General features: G+C 47.9%; 1 protein-coding gene across 1 annotated transcript; it reads right to left on the bottom strand.

The window, feature by feature from the left end:
* Positions 1–1,395: 1,395 nt before the first annotated feature.
* LOC311127948 (hepatocyte nuclear factor 4-beta-like) lies at positions 1,396–24,375 on the bottom strand. Its single transcript, XM_084159850.1, has 10 exons — positions 23,689–24,375; positions 21,529–21,694; positions 20,160–20,254; positions 12,944–13,050; positions 12,011–12,166; positions 11,718–11,805; positions 11,319–11,471; positions 3,555–3,818; positions 3,114–3,236; positions 1,396–2,385 (listed from the first exon to the last, which is right to left on the bottom strand). The coding sequence occupies exons 1-10, from the start codon at positions 23,801–23,803 to the stop codon at positions 2,258–2,260; spliced, it is 1,395 nt and encodes a 464-aa protein (XP_084015976.1). The 5' UTR covers positions 23,804–24,375; the 3' UTR covers positions 1,396–2,257.
* Between the last annotated feature and the right edge of the window lie 160 nt (positions 24,376–24,535).

The raw sequence follows: 24,535 nt of genomic DNA, 5'->3' as shown, positions 1-24,535 counted from the left end.
TGAAATGTAAACTCCATGAAAACTTCCACTCTCTGTGAGGAAATGGCTGTTTCATGTTTCCTATAACAGCACATTGGGTAACAAGCGTAGATAGATATCAAATGGAACTACTATTATATAATCTTGTATAAGCGTGAATAACACAGTTTTACAGGGTTTAATGTCAGCCCCAGGTGGGCATACAGGGTGGCATTGTGTGTGATGCTGAGTTTGGCACCGCCACACATGGAGAGAGATGACCCATCAGCCATTAAGCGCTTCAATAATAACTCCTGTGCGTGTGTGTCGAACAGGTGAATGGGCCTTTTGAATGAAGGGTTAACTACCAATAAAGATCTGTTTAGATTATACCCCCTGTTGTAGTAACGGGTGCCGTTGTCCCCAGAGAGAAGTAGAAGACACTCTGTGCTCTATTTCTGTATTGATTTGATATTTTGGGTTTGAAAATAAACACACAGGCTGGGGGCGGTCAGGGAGCGGGCCTTTCATTCTGCTATTCCCCGCCCTTTACTCTGATGAGTAATAGTACCCCCTCTAAACCCCTCTCCTGTGCCCCGTCTCCATCATCACCCCTCTGGCCAATGTGCCCATTAACTTTAACTGGCATCCAGGGCCGGACGTAGCCAAGACTTATGCCATGTTAATGATATCTGAGTGAGAGTGACTAACAAAATCGATTGGGGCCCCCTGGAGTTCAGGGCCCCTGGGCACATGCCCTGCGTGCCCGGTTGGTATTTGGCCATGATTATTACAAGTTTAGATAGCTGGCTAGACTAACTTACCAATCTAAAAATTGTTAGGTGACATGGCTATGAGTGACTGTCAGTGACTGATAAACAAGAGAACAACTGCTGATGCACAGCCAAATTTCGAAATTGCGTATTCCAGTATTCTAACTCTCAACAGTAAAAAACAGAAAAAAACCTGTATATAAAGATAAAAGAGATGTGTCCCTCCTTCACACTGACATGCATACTTTCTCATGTACAGAGAGAGATATGAACATAACTCCAAAAACACCACTTAAAGTCTGGGTGAGGGAAGAGAAAGTCTCTAATAGATTTTTCTCCTTTCACCATTTCTGTCTATAGCCCATGTAATATCTGAACCTGGACAGTCAGTGAGTGACCCTGGATAACCTGCCAAGAGTTGGTCATCTCAGTCTGAGAAGGTTTGCCTCGTGCTCAAAGGAAAAGAGGAACAGTCAGATTTTCTGAACAGGCTTAGTGCGCCCTCTGCAGTTATGTTACATATCCTACACTCACAGTCATCAGTGAATGATTTTCGTACAGTAAGTAGCCTGTTACAAAGTATCAGTTCACATAATAGGCCTACACACCTACAGAATAAAACCTAACATCTATCCAAAGCAAGAGATACACAACACAGTTTGCAGGCTCTAAATATTTATTTTTCATTCATTTCCTTTTTTTCTTCTTTTACGAGTAACTTTAAGAAGTTTAACAGTACCAACATCTGCATGGACTTTGATCCTGATGATAAACAACATGAAATGGTTCTTACTTCACCACGGCCACATCACTATTGTCATTCATTAACATGCCAACACAACTCACTCACCCAACCATGATCTAATAAAGATAACATACTATTGAGCTGTGATCTTGATTGATTTGATGATTGTAATTGTCAGTGAATGGTTAACATAAAGAACAATTCCTGATCAATTATTAATTGTATGCATCATATTCCCAGTGTGCATTGTGCAGAGGTGGATAAGAGAGAGGATTGGCTGGCTGAGTCAAAGTCCATCTTTGGGTTACTAGTGTCTAAGTAACAGCCTCTACTTCATATTGTGTTCATATAGTAGTACGGCCTGGATGCACCAACACCTGGTCAGGGGTGTCAAACTCATTTTGCCCCAGGGGCCGAATTTGCTCTTCAACTAGGTTCGGAGGGCTGTACTGAAAATGTGTTGTATTTCCTCGCCATCAAATATACATAAAAACGTTTTAAAAATGTTTGATGCTCCCTGACTGTCTAGCTTTCATTTCAGTGATGATTAGCGAGCTGGACACAGTCAAGAAAATGTATGAATGTAGGTCCATTATCATTCCTACTCAGTTTCAATTTGGTTTTAGTCAATTTAAAGTATTCTGAGTTTGTCCCCCCACCCCAAAAAAACAAAACATTTTACTCAAACCAACCGCGGGCCGGATTGGATGTGTGCATGTTTACACCACACAGCTGTTTTTCTCCTCTCTGGTTGAGTAGCTGCTGCTGCTTGGTCTGCTTCTCAGAGGCAGGTGTGGACAGGAGCCATGGGCATGCCGTGGGCAGACTCTATGGGCATGTCTGCCCCCTCCCCATGTCTGTACACCTCAGTGCCAGTCTGTGTGGGCACCAGAGGCACCACTGGCAGAGCTGTTGGAGAGAGACAGGCATCAGACTGGCATTACACGCACTGAGACTGAAACCGCATGGCTTTTACTACAGGTCCATAACAGTACTCTTTCAGTACATTAAGTTACTGTTGGTGAGCTAATCCCCTAAAAAAGACACAAAGGTGATAATTATAGGAATATTAATGATGGGAGACAGACATCAACATCCCTCAGGTGAGCTCAGAGCTGTAGGGACTGAGCCTGACGACCAGGCTGGGGAGAGGGCCCTGGTTCCTGTGAAGCGAGGCTGGGTTAGAGGGCCTGAAACAAGGGGAGCAGTCTGGGCCATGTGCCCCCTGTAGGGCCAGGCTGGCTTTGTGAGGGTGATAAAACACTGGGGACGGTGAGATCACTGTGTGCTATTTCTCTGTTTTGACAGCGTAGGGGCATTACTCAGGTAGTCTCTTTCCACAGCTGCGGTGGAGCACCATGAGGCTGGCGAGACAGACTATTACTTAGGAGCACCATGCTGCTTGGTGTTGTGAGGAGATCTCAGTGAAGCAAACCTGTTGACTCAGTCTGGGACACAGGCAGGAAACCAGCGTCTGAGGTTTCACGCACCTGCTGCACCGCTAATTACAGGTGTGTGTGTGTGTATAAAAGTGTAATGCAAGGTGATTATGATGTATTTGTTTGCTCTAGCTAACTAATGCATACTAGTACACAATGTATATGGACTTGTCTATGGATGCATTTGGGGGTACTCACAGCTAGGGACAGGTAGGATGACTGATGTGAAGTTGCTAGGCAACCCAACATGGCCTCCTAGTAGGTCCTGAGACAGGGTGTGATCTTGGGGTGGGGGGAACGCCATTACATTTGAGTTAGAACCTGAGGAGGACCAGAGAAGAGAATAACTGTGTACTACTACACTACTACACTGATCCAGTTACCATGACAGCTCAAAGGTTACCCTCATTAAGAATACTCTCAAGTCAATAATGAGAGCTCACCATGAAACAGTTTGTAACAACATAAGTGAAGACACAATGCACAGTGGACAGATTAGATTGTGGGAATTGAAAGTTGTCCTATTTTAGGTTTGAGTTGTTATTGACCTCTATTGTTGACCTGTAAGGCAACCCAGTGAAAGTTAGGGGTATTCAGTTTGAAGGTTTTTACTGTAAGTATCTCCCCTCTGGAGCGTACCGTGCCCTGTGCGTTGTCCCAGGCCCCCAGTGGCCCCCTCCCCCAGTAGCATCTCCTGCAGCAGGCTGTCCACGCTGGGCTCCCCCAGGAGCCTGGCCAGCTGCAGGGTCTCCACCATCTGCCAGGCCACACTCTGCAGGGGGGGCAGCATCAGCAGCAGCTCCCCAAAACGCCCCCGCTGCTCACAAGTGGCCTCGTCCAGCAGCACCTGGGCCTGGAAACGCAGCCGCCGCACTCTCTGAGGGGCCTCCAGCCCTGGGCAGTCTGAGAGACAGGGGGAGAGAGGTAGGGTTAATACTGCAATCAGAGACACAGAGAGATAGATAGATAGAGAGAGAGAGAGAGAGGGGGGGGGGGGGGGGGTAGTATGAAAGTACACTGCAGTCCTAGCACTAACAGATGTAGGGAGGGACAGGGTACAAGAGTATAAGTTCAAGTTCTATTTGTCACATGCACAAGTAAAGTGAAATGCTTAACTTACCCAACAGTGCAATATTCAATATAAAAAAGTATAACTAATAAGAAACAACAACAACAACAAACATACGAGAAATAAGACATAAAAGAGGAAGCTTTATACAGGGTCAGTGCCAGTACCATATGTACAATACAGGGATACTGGAATAGTTGAGGTAGATATGTACATAAAGGCTGGGATTAGGAGAAAGTGACTGGTAGCAGGATTATAATAATAATAATAATAATAATAATAATAATAATAATAATAATAATAATTGCAAACAGCATGGCAGCAGCATAAGTGGTGGGTGGGTGCGTGGTGGTGAGTGTGTGTGTCACGATCGTCTAGGAGTGAAGGAGACCAAAGCGCAGCGCGTTGAACGAACATGACTTTAATTGAAAAAAGCACCGAAATACAAAACAAAAGACGACTCGTGAAGTCCACAGTACAACGACTGAAACACGGAACAATAACCCACAATGCCCACAAGAACACATACAGAATAAATATGGCTCCCAATCAGAGATAACGAGCCGACAGCTGACACTCGTTACCTCCGATTGGGAGTCATATGACTAATCAACATAAAACCCAAACATAGAAATGAACCAACTAGATCCCACATAGAAATACACCCAAAAGAAAATGACAACCCTGGCTCACAACTAAGAGTCCCGGAGCCAGAACGTCACAGTACCCCCCCCTAAAGGCGCGGACTGCGACCGCGCCTCACAACCCCACAATAGGGGAGGGCTGGGTGGGTGTTGCTCCCCGGAGGCGGTTCCGGCTCCGGGCTTGACCACCACCCCACTATAGTTACTACCCGCTTTCTTAACCTCCTCCCAATGACCACCCTCCACTTAAACCCACCTGGATTAATGGGCAGCACCGGACTAAGAGGCAGCACCAGGCTAAGGGACAGCACCGGACTAAGGGGCAGCACTGGACTAAGGGGCAGCACTGGACTAAGGGGCAGCACCTGACTAAATGGCGGATCCTGGCTGGCTGGCTCTGGCGGATCCTGGCTGGACGGCTCTGGCGGATCCTGGCTGGACGGCTCTGGCGGATCCTGGCTGGACGGCTCATGGCTGGCTGACGGATCTGGCTGCTCATGGCTGGCTGACGGATCTGGCTGCTCATGGCTGGCTGACGGATCTGGCCACTCATGGCTGGCGGAAGGCTCTGGCTGATCCCGTCTGGCGGAAGGCTCTGGCTGCTCCTGTCTGGCGGAAGGCTCTGGCTGATCCGATCTGACGGAAGGCTCTGGCTGCTCCTGTCTGGCGGAAGGCTCTGGCTGATCCTGTCTGGCGGAAGGCTCTGGCTGATCCTGTCTGGCGGAAGGCTCTGGCTGATCCTGTCTGGCGGAAGGCTCTGGCTGATCCTGTCTGGCGGAAGGCTCTGGCTGATCCTGTCTGGCGGAGAGCTCTAGCGGCTCCGGTCTGGCGGACGGCTCTGAAGGCTCATGGCAGACGGGCGGCTTTGTAGGCTCAGTACAGACGGGCAGTTCAGACGGCGTTGGGCAGACGGACAGTTCAGACGGCGTTGGGCAGACGGGCAGTTCAGACGGCTTTGGGCAGACGGGCAGTTCAGACGGCTTTGGGCAGACGGGCAGTTCAGGCGCCGTTGGGCAGACGGGCAGTTCAGACGGCGTTGGGCAGACGGGCAGTTCAGACGGTGTTGGGCAGACGGGCAGTTCAGGCGCCGTTGGGCAGACGGGCAGTTCAGACGGCGTTGGGCAGACGGACAGTTCAGACGGCGTTGGGCAGACGGCAGACTCTGGCCGTCTGAGGCGCACCGTAGGCCTGGTGCGTGGTGCCGGAACTGGAGGTACCGGGCTGAGGACACGCATCTCAGGGCTAGTGCGGGGAGAAGCAACAGGGCATGCTTGGCCCTGGGGACGCACCGTAGGCCTGATGCGTGGTGCCGGAACTGGAGGTACCGGGCTGAGGACACGCATCTCAGGGCTAGTGCGGGGAGAAGCAACAGGGCATGCTTGGCCCTGGGGACGCACCGTAGGCCTGATGCGTGGTGCCGGAACTGGAGGTACCGGGCTGAGGACACGCATCTCAGGGCTAGTGCGGGAAGCAGCAACAGGGCATGCTTGGCCCTGGGGACGCACATAAGGCCTAGTGCGGAGAGCAGCAACAGGGCATGCTGGACCCTGGGGACGCACATAAGGCCTAGTGCGGAGAGCAGGAACAGGCCGGGCTGGGCTGGCGACGCGCACCGTATCCCTGGTGCGAGAGGCCGGAACAGGCCGGGCCGGGCTGGCGAAGCGCACCGTATCCCTGGTGCGTGGAGTAGGAACAGGCCGGGCTGGGCTGGCGACGCGCACCGTATCCCTGGTGCGAGTGGCCGGAACAGGCCGGGCCGGGCTGGCGACGCGCACCGTATCCTGGTGCGAGTGGCCGGAACAGGCCGGGCCGGGCTGGCGAAGCGCACCCTATCCCTGGTGCGTGGAGCAGGAACAGGCCGGGCTGGGCTGGCGACACGCACCGCATCCCTGGTGCGAGTGGCCGGAACAGGCCGGGTCGGGCTGGCGTAGCACACCGTGGACCTGGTGCTTGGAGTAGGAACAGGCCGGTCCGTACCGGGAACACACACCACTGGCCTCAACCGAGGATCAGGAACGGGCCGGACCGGACTGGCAACACACATCAGTCCTTCACGCCGTGCCACAAACACTTCCCTCCCTCTACTCGCCAATGGCTCCCGTACTCCGTTAGCCTTCTCTCCTTTTCTCCCTGTGGCAGCCTCCTGCTGCCCAGCCGCCCAAGCCATGTGCCCCCCCCCAAAAACTTTTTGGGGTTGCCTCCCGTCCTTCCGACGATGGCCCTGCCGATGCCGTTGCTCCTCTCCTGCCAGGTTCTCCCCCTTCATCGCCCTCCGGTACCGGACGGCCTCCTCCTGGGTAATATGTCCCCAGCCGAGGAGGACATCCACCAACGTTCTCTCCTGACCCGGCGCCTCCTCCCATGTCCAGACCCTTTGCTCCTGGACGCGCTGCTTGGTCCTTTTGTGGTGGGTTATTCTGTCACGATCGTCTAGGAGTGAAGGAGACCAAAGCGCAGCGCGTTGAACGAACATGACTTTAATTGAAAAAAGCACCGAAATACAAAACAAAAGACGACTCGTGAAGTCCACAGTACAACGACTGAAACACGGAACAATAACCCACAATGCCCACAAGAACACATACAGAATAAATATGGCTCCCAATCAGAGATAACGAGCCGACAGCTGACACTCGTTACCTCCGATTGGGAGTCATATGACTAATCAACATAAAACCCAAACATAGAAATGAACCAACTAGATCCCACATAGAAATACACCCAAAAGAAAATGACAACCCTGGCTCACAACTAAGAGTCCCGGAGCCAGAACGTCACAGTGTGTATGTGGGTGTTAGTGTGAGTGTGTGTGTGTGCAAGAGTGTCAGTGTAGGCATGATAGATGGATATACATGTAAACGGCTGAAAAGTGACTGGTAGCAGGAATATATAAATACATGTACTTATGGTAATATTCCAATGCTAATATACAGTATACATGTAAACAGGAGTAATAGTGACCAGTAGCAGGATAAATAGATTGATACTAATGGTAATGACAATCAATAATCAATGAACAGCAGCGTAGTGGTAGTAATAAATCTAATCAATATTCATTTTAACAGCAGCGTAGGTGTGAGGGGGAGCAATAGTTGTTAGCCATTTAACAGTCTTATGGCCAGGAGATGGAAGCTGTTTAGGAGTCTATTGGTCTGAGCCTTGATGCACCGATACCGCCTGCCGGACGGGAGCTTGGAGAACAGTCCATGTCTCGGTGGCTGGAGTTGGGCAATTTTTCAGGCCTTTCGCAGACACCGCCTGGCATGTACATCTTGGATGGCTGGGATCTCATCCCCAATGATGCGCTGGGCTGTCCGCACCACCCTCTGTAGGGCCTTCCGGTCGAGGGTGTTGCAGTTGCCATACCAGACAGTGATACAACCAGCAGGATGCTCTTGATGGTGCAGCTGTAAAAACCTAAGGATCTGAGGGGCAATGCCAAATCGTTTCAGCCTTCTGAGGAGAAGAGGTACTGCCGTGTGAGAGGACCATGTTAAGTCCTCAGTGATGTGGACACAGAGGAACTTGAAGCTCTTGACCCTCTCCGCTGTGGCCCCATCGATGTGGATGGGTTTTGAGGGAGAGGTTGTAATCCTGGCACCACGCTTCCAGGTCTCTGACCTCCTCCCGGTAGGCTGTCTCATCGCTGTTGGTGATCAGACCTACCACCGTCGTGTTGTCGGGCAAACTTGATTAATGTTTTGTACACTCAGTGTATACAGCAGTCGTGATAACAGAGGAAACTGTCTTGGGAGGTAGAAGGGTCGGCATTTGACCATCAGGCATTCCAAGACAGGTGAACAATAGGTGGAGACTTCCACTGCGCCAGGGTCTGCACAGTGTGAATAGTTGAATCCATGAAGTTGGATAGCCATGGGGGGTATCTTGTCCGAAACCATGTTTTAGAAAAACAGAGAATATTGCAGTTACGAGAGTCTCGTTGATAGCAAATCTGCGATCGGGGGTAATCCATCTTATTATCATGTGACTGTACATTAGCCAATAGAATGGAGGGAAGTCGTGGCCGGTTTTCCCTTCGCCTTAGTCTCACCAGGATGCCCGCTCTCCTGCCTCTTTTTCACCAGTGTTTCCTCTTGGGTAGCCTGAAGAATTGGTTGGAGGTACACAAAGAGCCCAGGGCAGATGAGTTGAAGTCGAAGTTGAAGCCGGAATTTAGGTTAGTAACTGCCGATCTGATGTTCAAAAGACTTCGTCGATCATAGGAAATTATGAAAGCCAAAAGAATCACAATATAGCAAAGTTGGGTCAGAGCATGCAAGATGGCAGCCATACAGTACGGCGCCATCTTTAAATACAGTGCCTTCGGAAAGTATTCAGACCCCTTGACTTTTTCCACATTTTGTCACGTTACAGCCTTATTCTGAAATTGATTAAATATATAAAAATCCTCAGCAATCTACACACAATACCCCATAATGACAAAGCCAAAACAGGTTTTTAGAAATGTTTGCAAATGTATTAAAAATAAAAAACAGAAATACCTTATTTACATAAGTATTCAGACCCTTTGCTATGAGACTCGAAATTGAGCACAGGTGCATCCTGTTTCCATTTATCATCCTTGAGATGTTTATACAACTTGATTGGAGTCCACGTGTGGTAAATTCAATTGATTGGACATGATTTGGAAAGGCACACACCTGTCTACATAAAGGTCCCACAGTTGACAGTGCATGTCAGAGCAAAAACCAAGCCATGAGGTCGAAGGAATTGTCCGTAGAGCTCCGAGACAGGATTGTGTCGAGGCACAGATCTGGGGAAGGGTACCAAAACATTTCTGCAGCATTGAAGGTCCCCAAGAACACAGTGGCCTCCATCATTCTTAAATGGAAGAAGCATGGAACCATCAAGACTCTTCCTAGAGCTGGCCGCCCGGCCAAACTGAGCAATCGGGGGAGAAGGGCCTTGGTCAGGGAGGTGACCAAGAACCCAATGGTCACTCTGACAGAGCTCTAGAGTTCCTCTGTGGAGATGGGAGAACCTTCCATGAGGACAACCATCTCTGCAGCACTCCACCAGGAAGCCACTCCTCAGTAAAATACACATGACAGGCCTGCTTGGAGTTTGCCAAAAGGCCCCTAAAGACTCTCAGACCATGAGAAACAAGATTCTCTGGTCTAATGAAACCAAGATTGAACTCTTTGGCCTGAATGCCAAGTGTCACGTCTGGAGGAAACCTGGCACCATCCCTACGATAAAGCATGGTGGTGGCAGCATCATGCTGTGGGGATGTTTTTCAGCGGCAGGGACTGGGAGACTAGTCAGGATTGAGGGAAAGATGAACGGAGCAAAGTACAGAGAGATCCTTGTTGAGAACCTGCTCCAGAGCGCTCAGGACCTCAGACTGGGGCGAAGGTTCACCTTCCAACAGGACAACGACCCTAAGCACACAGCCAAGACAATGCAGGAGTGGCTTCGGAACAAGTCTCTGAATGTCCTTGAGTGGCCCAGCCAGAGCCCGGACTAGAATCCCATCGAACATCTCTGGAGAGACCTGAAAATAGCTGAGCAGCAATGCTCCCCATCCAACCTGACAGAGCTTGAGAGCATCTGCTGAGAAGAATGGGAGAAACTCCCCAAATGCAGGTTTTCCAAGCTTGTAGCGTCATACCCAAGAAGACTCAATGCTATAATCGCTGCCAAAGTTGCTTCAACAAAGTACTGAGTAAAATGTCTGAATACTTATGTAAATGTGATATTTCAGTTTTAAATGTTTAATAAATGAGCAAACATTTCTAAAAACCTGTTTTTGCTTTGTCATTATGGGGTATTGTGTGTAAATTGATGAGGGGGAAAAAACGATTTCATCCATTTTAGAATAAGGCTGTAACGTAACAAAATTTGGAAAAGGTCAAGGGGTCTGAATACTTTCCGAATGCACTGTACATGAGAGACACATACATGTACATTATGCTTATACAGAGAGACAGAGTGAAGCCATTGTGAAACAAACAATTCCTATAACACAGCCCTGAGACAGAGAGAATGAATAGGAGATTAAGGGAGACAAATCCTCACACTGCGGCCCTAGGAGAATAGAGAGAGATGGGATTGCTGTGGGGACATTATACAATATACTTTTTTACTAATTGAAATGCATTATGTGTGATAAACTAAACTGAAATTATTAGAGAAAGGTTGGGTAAAGGTAACAGGGCAGGGTCACAGAGGACAGAGCTGAGCACACGTGCAGTGTGTTTATTTCTGTAGGTAGTCAGTCATCTGTGTCAGACTTAGCCTGGTGCTGCTGTGTAATGCTGTGTACTGCTGTGTACTGCTCTGTACTGCTGTGCCAGTTTGGCCAGTCAGTCTGTCAGACCGGTGGCCTGGCTCTGCTGCTGTAATCACCGCCTCAGGCCAACAGGCTGTAAAGTCCAGCAGCCAGTCACCTCTCCATGCCAAGACCAGGACCTCGCCCAGATATTAATAGTTTTCCCCAGAACACGATGAAACCAGACCTCCAGGCCAGGACAAACCAACATGGTGCCAAGGACAGAGCACAGAGGGCAGAGAGAGCAGAGAGAGTCCCAGGAGAGAACAACTGTGAAATAAAAAGATTCCTGGCGAAAGTCTCTTCCTTTGTCTGAGGACAGAGGAGAGGTAAGAAGAGGTGAAGAGGGGGGAGGAGGGGAAGGGGGGTGGCTGGTGGCGACCAAAGGACTGACTGACCAGGAGCGAAGAAGACTATGGTTTTGAGGCAGGCGAACTCGCTGTCAGTGATGTCCAGCTCTCTCAGAGGCCTGACCAGCTCCTCCAGGATCCGGGCTGCCACCCTGGACACCTCCACCTCAGCACCGCTCACTGGGATCACAAAGTAATTACCTGCAAACCCAATCCACATATTAAATACTTACTTATAATGTAAGTTAAGTAAAACCATAAATATAACCTTATACATTAGGTAAGTCTGCTTCCTTTATCAATATAGACATATGGTAAAAGCAGTATAGCTAGTCCACATTACCAGCATCGAAGATAGAGAATATCAAACATTGGGTAAATAATGTATTCATTCTATAACAAAGAAGAGGGCACATCCCAGACGCAGCTGACATCTATATATTTTACCCAGAAGGATAATGTCATTGTAAGGTAGGGAGCGTCGAGCCACCCCTAGGATGAGGTGTTCAGCAGAGTGGGCTCGTAACAGGGATACCTGCACACAGACCAGACACAGCACAGAGACAACACACAGCAGCCATTACACAGACAGCCCTCCCTGCAACATGAGTATCCCAACAGCTAGTGATCCAAAACCCAACACAAAGACAGCTGGGCTGAATGTGACCGCCTGCTTAGACAGGTGCAGCTCACATGTTCAGACAGACACATTAAGTAGGCTAACATCCATAGTTCCATACCCTGTCGTCAACGGGGAGGCTGCAGAACTCGGGGATGCGCTTGGCCCACTGCACCAGCAGGAGGAGCTGCTGCTTCATGGACTCACACACGTCCCCCACGCGCGCTATCTTCTTGGTGTTGATGTCACAGCTCATAGGGGAGGTCAGGGCTGGAAACTGAGAGTGGCACACAATAATGAGAGGTTCCACATTGGCCCTAGGTGTCAGTGTAATGTGAGAATGAAGAGAGGGTTGGAGGAGATGGATGGGGCAGGGTGGAGGGGTGAGATGATGGATGCTTGGACAATCGTGAAGGGCAGAGCATGCAGAGGCAGGTAGGGTATTGGGTGGGGGAAAGGTCACTTCAGAGAATGGTGGTAATAGAGAATATAAGGGTGTAAGATGAGAATTTGGATGTGTGTTGTTGGTGGGTCTGTCTCTGGAACAATGCTGTTGGATGGTGATCAAAGTCCCTTCAGCACACAGCTCATATTGAGGAGACATTGCATGAAAACTAGATCCAAATGGAAAACAGCCCGGCCTCATTTTGTGGTTCATTTGTCAATCATCCAATTAATTTCTGCCGCATTCCTTTCGCATGCAAAGAGGATATCTGGTTGTTATTATGTATTTGAAGCCAATTGAACACTGGCACACAATCCAAACCCAGGCACTGCAATTAAATAGGACTGCTGTAATCAGATGTGAGTCTCTCTGGGCAATTTTGCAATTTCTAAGAAGTAACTGAATCCAGCCTGCAGCTAGAATCTCCAGGGGACCTTAATGGCCGGCCGTCTAAAGTGCAGCCTGTATCCTCTCCATCTCTAGCCCTGCCACTGCTGTGTTTCTGAGAAACAGATAAGGGGCTTTACTCTGGGCTGAATGGGAAATGGAAGCCTCTGGAGCACTTTGTGGTTGTGAATAGGGAGAGGTTTTATAGTGACAGTCTCTTACCTGATACATGCTGGCCTCTGCCTGTAGCAGTACACTGATGGACAGAGTGCCCAGCCCCTGTCCCTCTCCTCTGCGGCTGCTGATGCGGTCCCGCTCGTTCTGCACGGCTGGAAATAAAAGAATAGGAGGGAGGGAGAGACGGTCAGGAAAGTCCCTGGATTTCTTGTGCTCACTGTTTTACTCAGTGGAGGGTTAATGTTGTAATTACAGCATACACCTACACTGAACAAAAATATAAACGCAACATGTAAAGTGTTGGTCCCATGTTTCATGAGCTGAAATAAAAGATCCCAGAAATTTTCCATACGCACAAAAAGCTTATTTCTCTAAAATGTTGTGCACAAATTTGTTTACATCCCTGTTAGTGAGCATTTCTCCTTTGCCAAGATAATCCATCCACCTGACAGGTGTGGCATATCAAGAAGCTGATTAAACAGCATGATCATTACACAGGTGCACCTTGTGCTGGGGACAATACAAGGCCACTCGAAAATGTGCAGTTTTATCACACAACACAATGCCACAGATGCCTCAAGTTTTGAGGGAGCGTGCAATTGGTATGCTGACTGCAGGAATGTCCACCAGAGCTGTTGCCAGATTATTTAATGTTAATTTATCTACCATAAGCCACTTCCAACGTTGTTTTAGAGAATTTGGCCTCACAACCGCAGACCACGTGTACGGCGTCATGTGGGCGAGCGGTTTGCTGATGTCAACGTTGTGAACAGAGTGTCCCATAGTGGCGGTGGGGTTATGGTATGGACAGGCATATGGTACGGACAACGAACACAATTGCGTTTGATCAATGGCGATTTGAATGCACTGAGATACCGTGACGTGTTCCTGAGGCCCATTGTGAGTTTTTTTTTTTGGTATCTGTGACCAACAGATGCATATCTGTATTCCCAGTCATGTGAAATCCATAGATTAGGGCCTAATTTATTCAATTGACTGACTTCCTTATATGAACTGTAACTCAGTAAAATCTTGGTTATACATTTAATTTTGACACTCATCTGTATTGAGACTATTTCAGAGCAAATTCAATTTTGGAATGTTTCCCCCATTGTATGAAAAGTAACATCTCTAATTTTGATTCTGATTCTGCCAACATATTAAACCTGACTATGTAATTATGCAAAGGAAGGCATGACGGGAGGCTGACAGTACAGGGCCTGATGGTTGGGATTGTGTCCGACAGAGGAGACTGTCTCATGGTGACCTCTGTGCCTGTGTCATTACAATGGATGACCTCAGCCTGATTCCAGTCTGCCCCACAAAGTCAGACAACAAGCCCCAGTCTGAGAGCAGTCAGTCACCACAGCTGACCTCTCAGCAGCCAATCAGGACCCTATTAATCAAACTGGAGCTGCAGAGACAGAGAGAGAGAGAGAGACCTCTGCCTTGGAGACATGGCCGTGGGTGATGATGTTACAAATTAGTCCTCCATGGAGCATAAGTGAAGTGATAGATTGGATGTGGCTGTAGACATTCAGCAAGGAGAATAGGAGGAGTACAATTAATGATCGTTGGCAAAAACGGTTTGTTAGAATTTGTTGTCCGGATTAATGTACAATTGAAACACATTAAACCAAAGGCTTATACACCATTTCAAAATGGCATGTTCTGATATTTTGTGGCATAGCTTTGCTTTTTACTAAATGCTATTTGAGTGGTCTGCAAAATTAATATGGCAAATGTTTGAATCCTTCTCCATGACCATCACTAAGGGGGCTCAGCTCAGCTTCAGTTTCTCTCTTATGTAACATTCTCCTGGACCGAGGGCTCAGCAGAGAGAAGCATGTCTCTCTTGAAAAAGCCAGAGCAAATATTTGCCCATGCTCAGCCATGTTAATTATTCATGTGAGGGGCCATTCATGGATCCTCTAATCCCGTCTCTCTCTCCTGGTGGAAGATAAGGTCTACAGGGCACTGCAAACAGCCACTCACTCAGTATTGCTCAAGAGAGAGGCATGTTGATCTTGTTGCTTTTCCCCCACAGTGAGTGGTGCATACACTCTGGGAAAAAAGGGTTCCGAAAGGGTTCTTCAGCTGTCCCCATAGGAGAACCCTTTTTGGTTCCAGGTAGAACCCTTTTGGGTTCCATGTAGAGGGTTCTACCAGGAACCAAAAAGTGTTCTTCAAAGGGTTCTCCTATGGGAATAGCCAATGAACCCTTTTAGCTTCTAGATAACACTGCACATGGACTTGGTACTGGTAACTGTGTATATAGCCAAGTTATCCTTACTCATTGTTTATTTATTACTCGTGTTATTATCTTTCTATTATTCTGTTGCTTATGAAGCATGTGACAAATAAAATTTGATTTGAGATAGCACCCTTTTTTCTAGGAGTGTAGACTATACCCCACTCAGTACCCCTGCCTCAGCCCCCACTACCCACCACCACCTGACGTGCCTGCCAACCCCAATGCCCCTCTTGGCTATGGCCGGCCGTCTATGGTTATGCAATGTGGGTAAATATTGTGATTTGTCAACTTGCATATATGCTTATGGCTTTAAAAACAAAATGTTTTGTGTGTGTGTGCGTGTGTGTACTGGCAGCAGCAGTCGGGAGAGGACGTGTTTTTCTCTAGCTCTCTAGCTCTCTAGCTGGAGGTAAGCAAACTTCTCATTTGGTGTTGAGTATAGCTTAACCATGCATTAGATCGTAGGTTGGTAGTTAGTTGTAGTTAGGTATTGTATTTATTATAGGTTAGTATTGTAGTATTGTAGTATTGTTGTTATTGTAGGTTTCCGTAGGTTATTGTAGGCTAGTATTGAAGCTCGAGGCTAGCTAGCTCTCTAGCTGGAGGTAAGCAAACTTCTCATTTGGTGTTGAGTATAGCTTAACCATGCATTAGATCGTAGGTTGGTAGTTAGTGTAGTTTGGTATTGTATTTATTATTATAGGTTAGTATAGTTGTTGTTGTAGTATTGTTGTTATTGTAGGTTTCCGTAGGCTATTGTAGGTTAGTATCGAAGCACGAGGCTAGCTAGCTAGCGGGTAGCTACTGGTAACGATTAGCTGTTCCCACTGTTAAATGTGCTTCTAGCCAACGTTTAATTTTTGCTGCGTTCTGCGTTATGTAAGGAACTAGACACGGACATGAATCATCTGTTTAGTGTGCTAACACACTCTTGGCAGTTTGTTGTAACCAAGTATTGGTGCTAATTGTGTGTTAATGGATGCTATCTTGCTAGTCAGCTACGGCGTCATAGCTAGGTATCGTGGGTAGCTACTGTGTCTTGGCAGTGTCTTCCGCCGTGCCGGCTGTAGCACGAAGCGAGCTAATTAGCCGTTTTTTTCGAACAGAGTCAGAGTCAACACAGTAGCCATTGTGTGCCGGGTGTAGCACGAAGCTAGCTAGCTAGCCGTTCTTAAAACAAAGCCAACACAGTGGCCATTGCTAGCTACCCAGCACGACCTAGCTACCCAGCACGACCAGCGGACGGTACGGTAGCAGCTAATTACAATATACTTGTCCTAGCTAGCCAATGTTGAATCATTGCTGCGCCATGAAAGGAACTTGACACAGACACGAATGATCTGTTTAGTGTGTTATCACACTATTGGTGGTTTGCTGTGACCAAGTGTTTGTGCTTGGCTGTGTGTTACTGGATGCTGGCATGCTGGTTAGCTAGTTAACACACTATTGGTGGTTTGTTGTGAGTATTTGTGCTTAACTGTGTGTTAAACTGTGTGTTATTGGATGCTAGCATGCTAGTCAGCTATGGTGTCATAGTTGGCTAGCTGAATAAAGTGGGTTTGAGTTTATTCCTTTAAACATTGAACAACTGTTCAGTGAAACAATTTTAGTTTCTGAGGTAGAAGTTTTTGGTGAGGGAGGCCCCCCTCTCTCCTCTCCCAGATGCTTAGCTCATTTCATTCCGATCTCCTCTGCATTTTTGTAGCCATTTGCTACAGCCTGTCAACTATGCCTCTGCCTATCCCTGTTCTCTCCTCTCTGCGCAGGCTACACAAACAACGCACAACACCGCGCGGCTGCTGCCTCTCCAACCTGGTGGTCCCTGCTCGCACCCCTCACCTGGAGTTCCAGGTCGCAGGCAGCCTCTGGAACTGCCGTTCTGCTGCCAACAAAGCTGACTTCATCCCAGCCTATGCCAACCTCCAGTCCCTCGACTTCCTGGCGCTGACGGAAACATGGATCACCACTGAAAACACGGCTACTCCTACTGCTCTCTCCTCGTCTGACCATGTGTTCTCGCATACCCCGAGAGCATCTGGTCAGAGGGGTGGTGGTACAGGAATCCTCATCTCTCCCAAGTGGACATTCTCAATTTTTCCCCTAACCCATCTGTCTATCTCCTCATTTGAATTCCATGCTGTCACAGTCACTAACCCATTTAAGCTTAATATCCTTGTCATCTATCGCCCTCCAGGTTCCCTTGGAGAGTTCATTAACGAGCTTGACGCCTTGATAAGTTCCTTTCCTGAGGATGGCTCACCCCTCACAGTTTTGGGGGATTTCAACCTCCCTATGTCCACGTTTGACTCATTTCTCTCTGCCTCCTTCTTTCCACTCCTCTCCTCTTTTGACCTCACCCTCTCACCGTCCCCCCCTACTCACAAGGCAGGCAATACGCTTGACCTCATCTTCACCAGATGCTGCTCCTCTACTAATCTCACTGCAACTCCCCTCCAAGTCTCCGACCACTACTTTGTTTCCTTTTCTCTCTCGCTCTCCTCCCACACTACTCACTCTGCCCCTACACAGATGGTAATGCGCCGCCGCAACCTTCGCTCTCTCTCTCCCACTACTCTCTCCTCTTCCATCCTATCATCTCTTCCCTCTGCTCAATCCTTCTCCCTCCAATCTCCTGATTCTGCCTCCTCAACCCTCCTCTCCTCCCTTTCTGCATCCTTTGACTCTCTGTGTCCCCTATCCTCCCGGCCGGCTCGGTCCTCCCCCCCAGCTCCGTGGCTTGATGACTCACTGCGAGCTCACAGAACAGAGCTCCGGGCAGCGGAGAGGAAATGGAAGAAAACTAAACTCCCTACCGACCTGGCATCTTTTCACTCCCTCCTCTCTACATTTTCTTCATCTGTTTCTGCTGCTAAGGCCACCTTCTACCACTCTAAATTCCAAGCATCTGCCTCTAACCCTAGGAAGCTCTTTGCCACATTTTCCTCCCTCCTGAATCCTCCTCCCCCCCCCCCCACCTCCTCTCTCTCTGTGGATGACTTCGTCAACCACTTTGAAAAGAAGGTTGACGACATCCGATCCTCGTTTGTTAAGTCTAATAACACTGCTGGTCCTGCTCACACTGCCCTACCCTATGCTTTGACTTCTTTCTCCCCTCTCTCTCCAGATAAAATCCTGCGACTTGTGACTGCAGGCCGCCCAACAACCTGCCCGCTTGACCCCATCCCCTCCTCCCTTCTCCAGACCATCTCCGGTGACCTTCTCCCCTACCTCACCTCGCTGATCAACTCATCCTTGACCGCTGGCCATGTCCCTTCCGTCTTCAAGAGAGCGAGAGTTGCTCCCCTCCTCAAAAAACCAACACTCGACCCCACTGATGTCAACAACTACAGACCAGTATCCCTTCTTTCTTTTCTTTCCAAAACTATTGAGCGTGCCGTCTTTAGCCAACTCTCTTGCTATCTCTCTCAGAATGACCTTCTTGATCCAAACCAATCAGGTTTCAGGACTGGTCATTCAACTGAGACTGCTCTTCTCTGTGTCACGGAGACTCTCCGCACTGCTAAAGATAACTCTCTCTCCTCTGCTCTTGTCCTTCTAGACCTGTCTGCTGCCTTTGATACTGTGAACCATCAGATCCTCCTCTCCACCCTCTCCGAGATGGGCATCTCCGGCGCGGCTCACTCCTGGATTGCGTCCTACCTGACCGGTCGCTCCTACCAAGTGGCGTGGCGGGAAGCTGTCTCCGCACCACGTGCTCTCACCACTGGTGTCCCCCAGGGATCGGTTCTGGGCCCTCTCCTTTTCTCCCTATACACCAAGTCACTTGGCTCTGTCATATCCTCACATGGTCTCTCCTATCATTGCTACGCTGACGATACACAACTAATCTTCTCCTTTCCCCCTTCTGATAACCAGGTGGCGAATCGCATCTCTGCATGTCTGGCAGACATATCAGTATGGATGACGGATCACCACCTCAAGCTGAACCCTGGCAAGACGGAGCTGCTCTTCCTCCCGGGGAAGGACTGCCCGTTCCATGATCTCGCCATCACGGTTGACAACTCCGCTGTGTCCTCCTCCCAGAGTGCGAAGAGCCTAGGCGTGACCCTGGACAACACCCTGTCGTTCTCCGCCAACATCAAGGCGGTGACCCGCTCCTGCAGGTTCATGCTCTACAACATTCGGAGAGTGCGACCCTGCCTTACACAGGAAGCGGCGCAGGTCCTGGTCCAGGCACTTGTCATCTCCCGTCTGGACTACTGCAACTCGCTGTTGGCTGGGCTCCCTGCCTGTGCCATTAAACCCCTACAACTCATCCAGAATGCCGCAGCCCGTCTGGTGTTCAACCTTCCCAAGTTCTCTCACGTCACCCCCCTCCTCCGCACACTCCACTGGCTTCCAGTTGAAGCTCGCATCCGCTACAAGACCATGGTGCTTGCCTATGGAGCAGTGAGGGGAACGGCACCTCTGTACCTTCAGGGTCTGATCAGTCCCTACACCCAAACGAGGACATTGCGTTCATCCACCTCTGGCCTGCTGGCTCCCCTTCCTCTGCGGAAGCACAGCTCCCGCTCAGCCCAGTCAAAACTGTTCGCTGCTCTGGCACCCCAATGGTGGAACAAGCTCCCTCACGACGCCAGGACAGCGGAGTCACTCACCACCTTCCGGAGACATTTGAAACCCCACCTCTTTAAGGAATACCTGGGATAGGATAAAGTATTCCTTCTAACCCCCCCCCCCCCCCCCAAATTGTAAAGTGGTTATCCCACTGGCTATAGGGTGAACGCACCAATTTGTGAGTCGCTCTGGCTAAGAGCGTCTGCTAAATGACGTTAATGTGCCCTTGAGCAAGGCACTTAACCCTAATTGCTCCTGTAAGTCGCTCTGGTTAAGAGCGTCTGCTAAATGACTAAAATGTAAATGTAAATGTTAAAAATTTATTTTGAATGAATAATGTGGCAATGAGTTGTGTAATTATTATGTAGTGTGGTACCATACAGTATGTAACATCTGTGTCATGATTAAACAACAAACCATCTCTCTCACCTTCCTTTCTCATGCCTGCTCGGAAACATTTCCGAAGCCTGCAGTAACGGCATTGGTTCCTCTTGTCTTTGTCCACAACACATTGCCTGCTGAACCTGCCGACCCACACACACACACACACGCACGCACGCACGCACGCACGCACGCACACACACACACACACACACACACACACACACACACACACACACACACACACACACACACACACACACACACACACACACACACACACACACACACACACACACACACACACACAATTAGATACACTTCAATACAAGACAAGAGTTGTAAGATTATGTAACACACAATCAGACACAAGTCTCACACTATGGGCTTCTGTAATTGTGATGGCGTCAGATCAGTGCTGTACAATTTCTGTGTGTGGGCATACACATGTTCAGACAGGCTCCTAACACTTAGTTCTAGACATGTAGCCACCTTTCATAGAAAATTACTTTACCAGAATTGCAGCAACACTTTTTTACCAGCTGCCCTAGTCATTGGCAGTAAATGCGTCTCTGTATTGTAATGTGGGTCGGAGGCGCCTAATAATCATTCCAATGATCTGCAGTTCTAACAGAACCTTGGTTGTATCTCAAATGACACTCTATTTCCCATTTAGCGCCTTATTTTTGTGTCTCAGGTCAAAAGTAGCGCACTATATGGGGATCCAGCCTGGTCTCATAGACTAGACATAACATAGTAAATGTAAACTCAAATTAGTATAATATAGTATGTTACGTTTGGTATGGTTACATAAGACAGATGGTGACTTAAAGTAGGGTGGTTGGGTGGGCATATAACATGAACGACTAGCAACCCATAGGTTGCGAGTTCAAATCTCATCACGGACAGCTTTATCATTTTAGCTAATTAGCAACTTTTCACCTACTTACTACTTTTTAGCTACGTTGTAACTACTTAGCATGTTAGCTAACCCTTCCTCTAACCTTAACCCTTTTAGCTAACACTTCCCCTAACCATAACCCATTTAGCTAACCCTTCCCCTAACCCTAGCCCTTTAACCTAGTCCTAAACTTAACCCTAACCCCTAGCCTAGCTAACGTTAGTCACCTAGCCACCTAGCTAGAATTCATAACATCTCATATGTTTTGCAAATTCGTAACATATAATATGAATTGTAATTCATAACATATCATACTTAATGGGTGATGGACATCCACAAATGAATACATACCACACAAAACGTAACATATAATACTAAATGGAGTACATACAGAATAATACGAAATGCTCTGAGACCATGTTGGATCAGATCAAAAATAGTGCACTATATTGGGAATAGGGTGTCATTTGAGATGTAGTCCTCTTTTTCAGTGACCTGTGTGGTGATGAGTGTCACCTGCAGGTGTAGGCGTGGTTCTTCCTGACGCTCCTCCTGAAGAAGCCCTTGCAGCCGTCGCAGCTGGACGCACCATAGTGTTTACCTGTGGCCCTGTCTGCACATATGGAACACACACTCCCATTGGTCTGCAGCAGCAGAGGGGCAGGCTCCAGCATCATCAACTCTGTCAATCAATCATAAGAACATTATTGAGATTCATACACTACAGCACACTGGAGGTCTGATGTGTAGCTACTGTATGTGTTGAATTGACTCTTGACACTTGGGGACAGACATGCGAGGATGTCTATTACTGATGACCTCAGGCTAACATTAGGAAGCTTTTGTGATGCACAATGGAATTGTCACGACTTCCTCCGAAGCTGCCTCCTCTCCTTGTTAGGGCAGGCTTCGGTGTTCGTCATCACCGGCCTTCTAGCCGCTGCCGCTCCTCATCTCATCATTCCATTTGTTTTGTCTTGTTTATTACACACACCTGGTTCATATCCCCTCATCAGTACCTGTATAAGTGTTCCCTCTGCCCCCTTGTCTTTGTGTGTGATTGTTTATTGTGGAGGTTAGGTTAGCTTGGTGGAGCGCTTTGTATTTTATATCGCCGGGATATTCACTTGTGTGCCTTGTTGTTTTTCCAGTGCGCCGTATTTCTGCGCTGGAGTGTTTGGCTCATTGCTGCGTACCGCTGTGTTTACAGAATAAACCTTTTATTCTGTGATTTACCCTCCTGCGCCTGACTCCTTCTAAATCACTCACCACAGGAATAGTGTTCTTGTAGGACACTATTCTACTTTTACAGAGGGGCCCCCATTGTTGATGAATAAGTAAACAGCTAATAATCCCCACGAGCGTCTGCAGAGAGCGGATCACTCAGCTGAGAGATTGTCAACGCTGTGTGACAGCAGATAAGCACGTTTACAGAGCGAATAATTAATCAACGCCATCATCAGCTAACGCGATTAATGAATCCCTGTTCATTCCACCTCTGTGAAGGGAAATAATCTTGTACTGCACAGAAAAACACACAACTTTCCAAGGCAGAAATGTGTTGATTGTGAGTTTATAGGGCTGTAAGAACAATGGCAGTGTTGTGTTGTTCCCCAGGTCTGATGAGGTTTGGAGGGGGTAATAAAAGCAGGGTTTTAGGTAGAGATATCACTGCTGTATGTGGCTGCCAGACTCACAGGCCCTCAGAGAACCACTGCTGCTTATTACTCAGAGGAAGAGGAAACTCCCCATTTAATTAAAGCAGATTCAGGTCAGTGGCAAAGCCAAAGTCCACTGGCTAATTTTACACTGGGAGCTCCGTTTTAATTCAATCTCCCTCAATGTTGCTCTAAATTGTGTCCTGTCAGTGTTCGATCGCTGCAGGATTGTCTCTCTTAAAACCACTGACCGTCAAATATACTCTGTTGGTGTAGTGTTTGTGCGGTCGCAGGGACAATGCCCCCAGGCTGTAATGTATTTAAATTGCACACTTAGAGTTGGGAGACTGAGCAGCCAGGGATAACAATTTAACATGGAGAATGCTTTCTGTGGTCAAAGATCAGTTCGATTGAATTAAGAGATTAGAATACATCTGCCACACAGCTATCTGCCTTGGAGAGCAGTCTGCTGGTAAAGCATCTCCTTAAAAGTGCTAAAGAAAGGACCTGATTCAGCAGAACAGACTCAATGATGATAATGATGAGTTCAAATTAGATTATAAGGGAAAACAGTGGAGGAGGGAGAGGGAGGTCTTTAGAACCCTCCCAGTATTGCTGGGAGTAATGACCGTTGTATTCGCAGCATTTTGTGGAATGAGAGCTGATGTCATTGTATCCATGCCATGAGAAAATGGTCTTACAAATTCCTATGTGTATGAGAGCTACATTTTAAAGCCCTGAGAGTACTTTTTAAAACCATGTTCTTCCAAGGGCACTGGGTCTCTTTATGTAAGCCTGGCCTTCTTTCCATCTGAATGGAAAAACACGTTTTAAAAAGCTACCAAGATCTACTGATTAATTTGAACCTATAAAAATGAATGGATATTCAATATTTGAATGTCCTTTGAATATCATACAAAAACCATCCCTCAAATGTCAGACCAGTGTTTTGGTATTGTTGTGCACCAGTCTATGAGTGAAGGACAGACAGGTAAAGGTGTCATTATACCAGACATACCTGTCTCTACAGGAAACACCCTGAGGTTGTCAAACTCCAGCATGGTGTAGGAGGGGTCAAGGGTGGTGCTGTAGTCTGCGGAGTCCAGATCCAGCACGGTCCCTGACAGCTTCATGGTTCTGGTCACTGCTTCAGGAGGCCACACTAGGCCCAAAACAAAAGTCTGATTTATATGAACAAAGGAACCAGAACAGACTGCTGCACAACCTTCCTCTTCAGTTCACCACTCTGTTCCAAAATCACCCACTTTTTCAGCACAATCACTTAAGTCCTCTCTGTGTCTTCCTGATTGTCTAGTTCAGGTAAATCAATGTGTTCTCATTCTGTGTGACGCCGCTATTCCTCCACTCGGTCACAGGCCTCCAAAGTCCTGGTTCCTGTCCTGTGCTGATGTTTTCCTTGGCCCAGTGAATCATGTGTACCTTTTAGATTATTCCTTTTCTCATCCCAGTATTCCTGTCAGGCTGTTCTTACTCAGGTTGTATAACAGAACAAGTCGTCCAGTATGTATTTAGCTGGTAGCTAATGTTCCAGATCAGTGTGATGGATCCCAAACGGCCTTCCAAAGGAGGGAAAGAGAGAGACACTGAGATTTGGCCTACTGTCTGTTTGCGACTCTCTTATCAGAGTAGAGTATAATAAAGGTGAGGGTTCAGATGGAGGCAGGTAAACATGACTCACTGGGAAGAGAAAAAACAGCCGATACAGTCAAGGAGCTACGTTATCTTAATCACTTCAACGGCTGAGGAAAAAAGGGCAGCAAAAACTAAAGTATATGACCAGATCAAAGGTCATCGTTACAGTGTGTTATCAGTTATTACATTTACATTTACATTTTAGTCATTTA

This window comes from Coregonus lavaretus (genome assembly GCF_964263955.1).
Source record: "Coregonus lavaretus genome assembly, chromosome: 4".
Classification (NCBI taxonomy): domain Eukaryota; kingdom Metazoa; phylum Chordata; class Actinopteri; order Salmoniformes; family Salmonidae; genus Coregonus; species Coregonus lavaretus.
This window is presented reverse-complemented; position numbering and strand designations above follow the sequence as displayed.

Bases quoted from the DNA above. Each gene is read 5' to 3' on its own strand.
- LOC311127948 (XM_084159850.1), bottom strand. From the start codon at position 23,803: ATGAAGCTGTCAGGGACCGTGCTGGATCTGGACTCCGCAGACTACAGC. The intron at 21,695-23,688 runs GTATGTCTGGTA...ATTGATTGACAG, and splicing joins GGTGTTTCCTGTAGAGACAG to AGTTGATGATGCTGGAGCCT. The intron at 12,167-12,943 runs GTAAGAGACTGT...TGCCACTCTCAG, and splicing joins CAGAGGCCAGCATGTATCAG to TTTCCAGCCCTGACCTCCCC.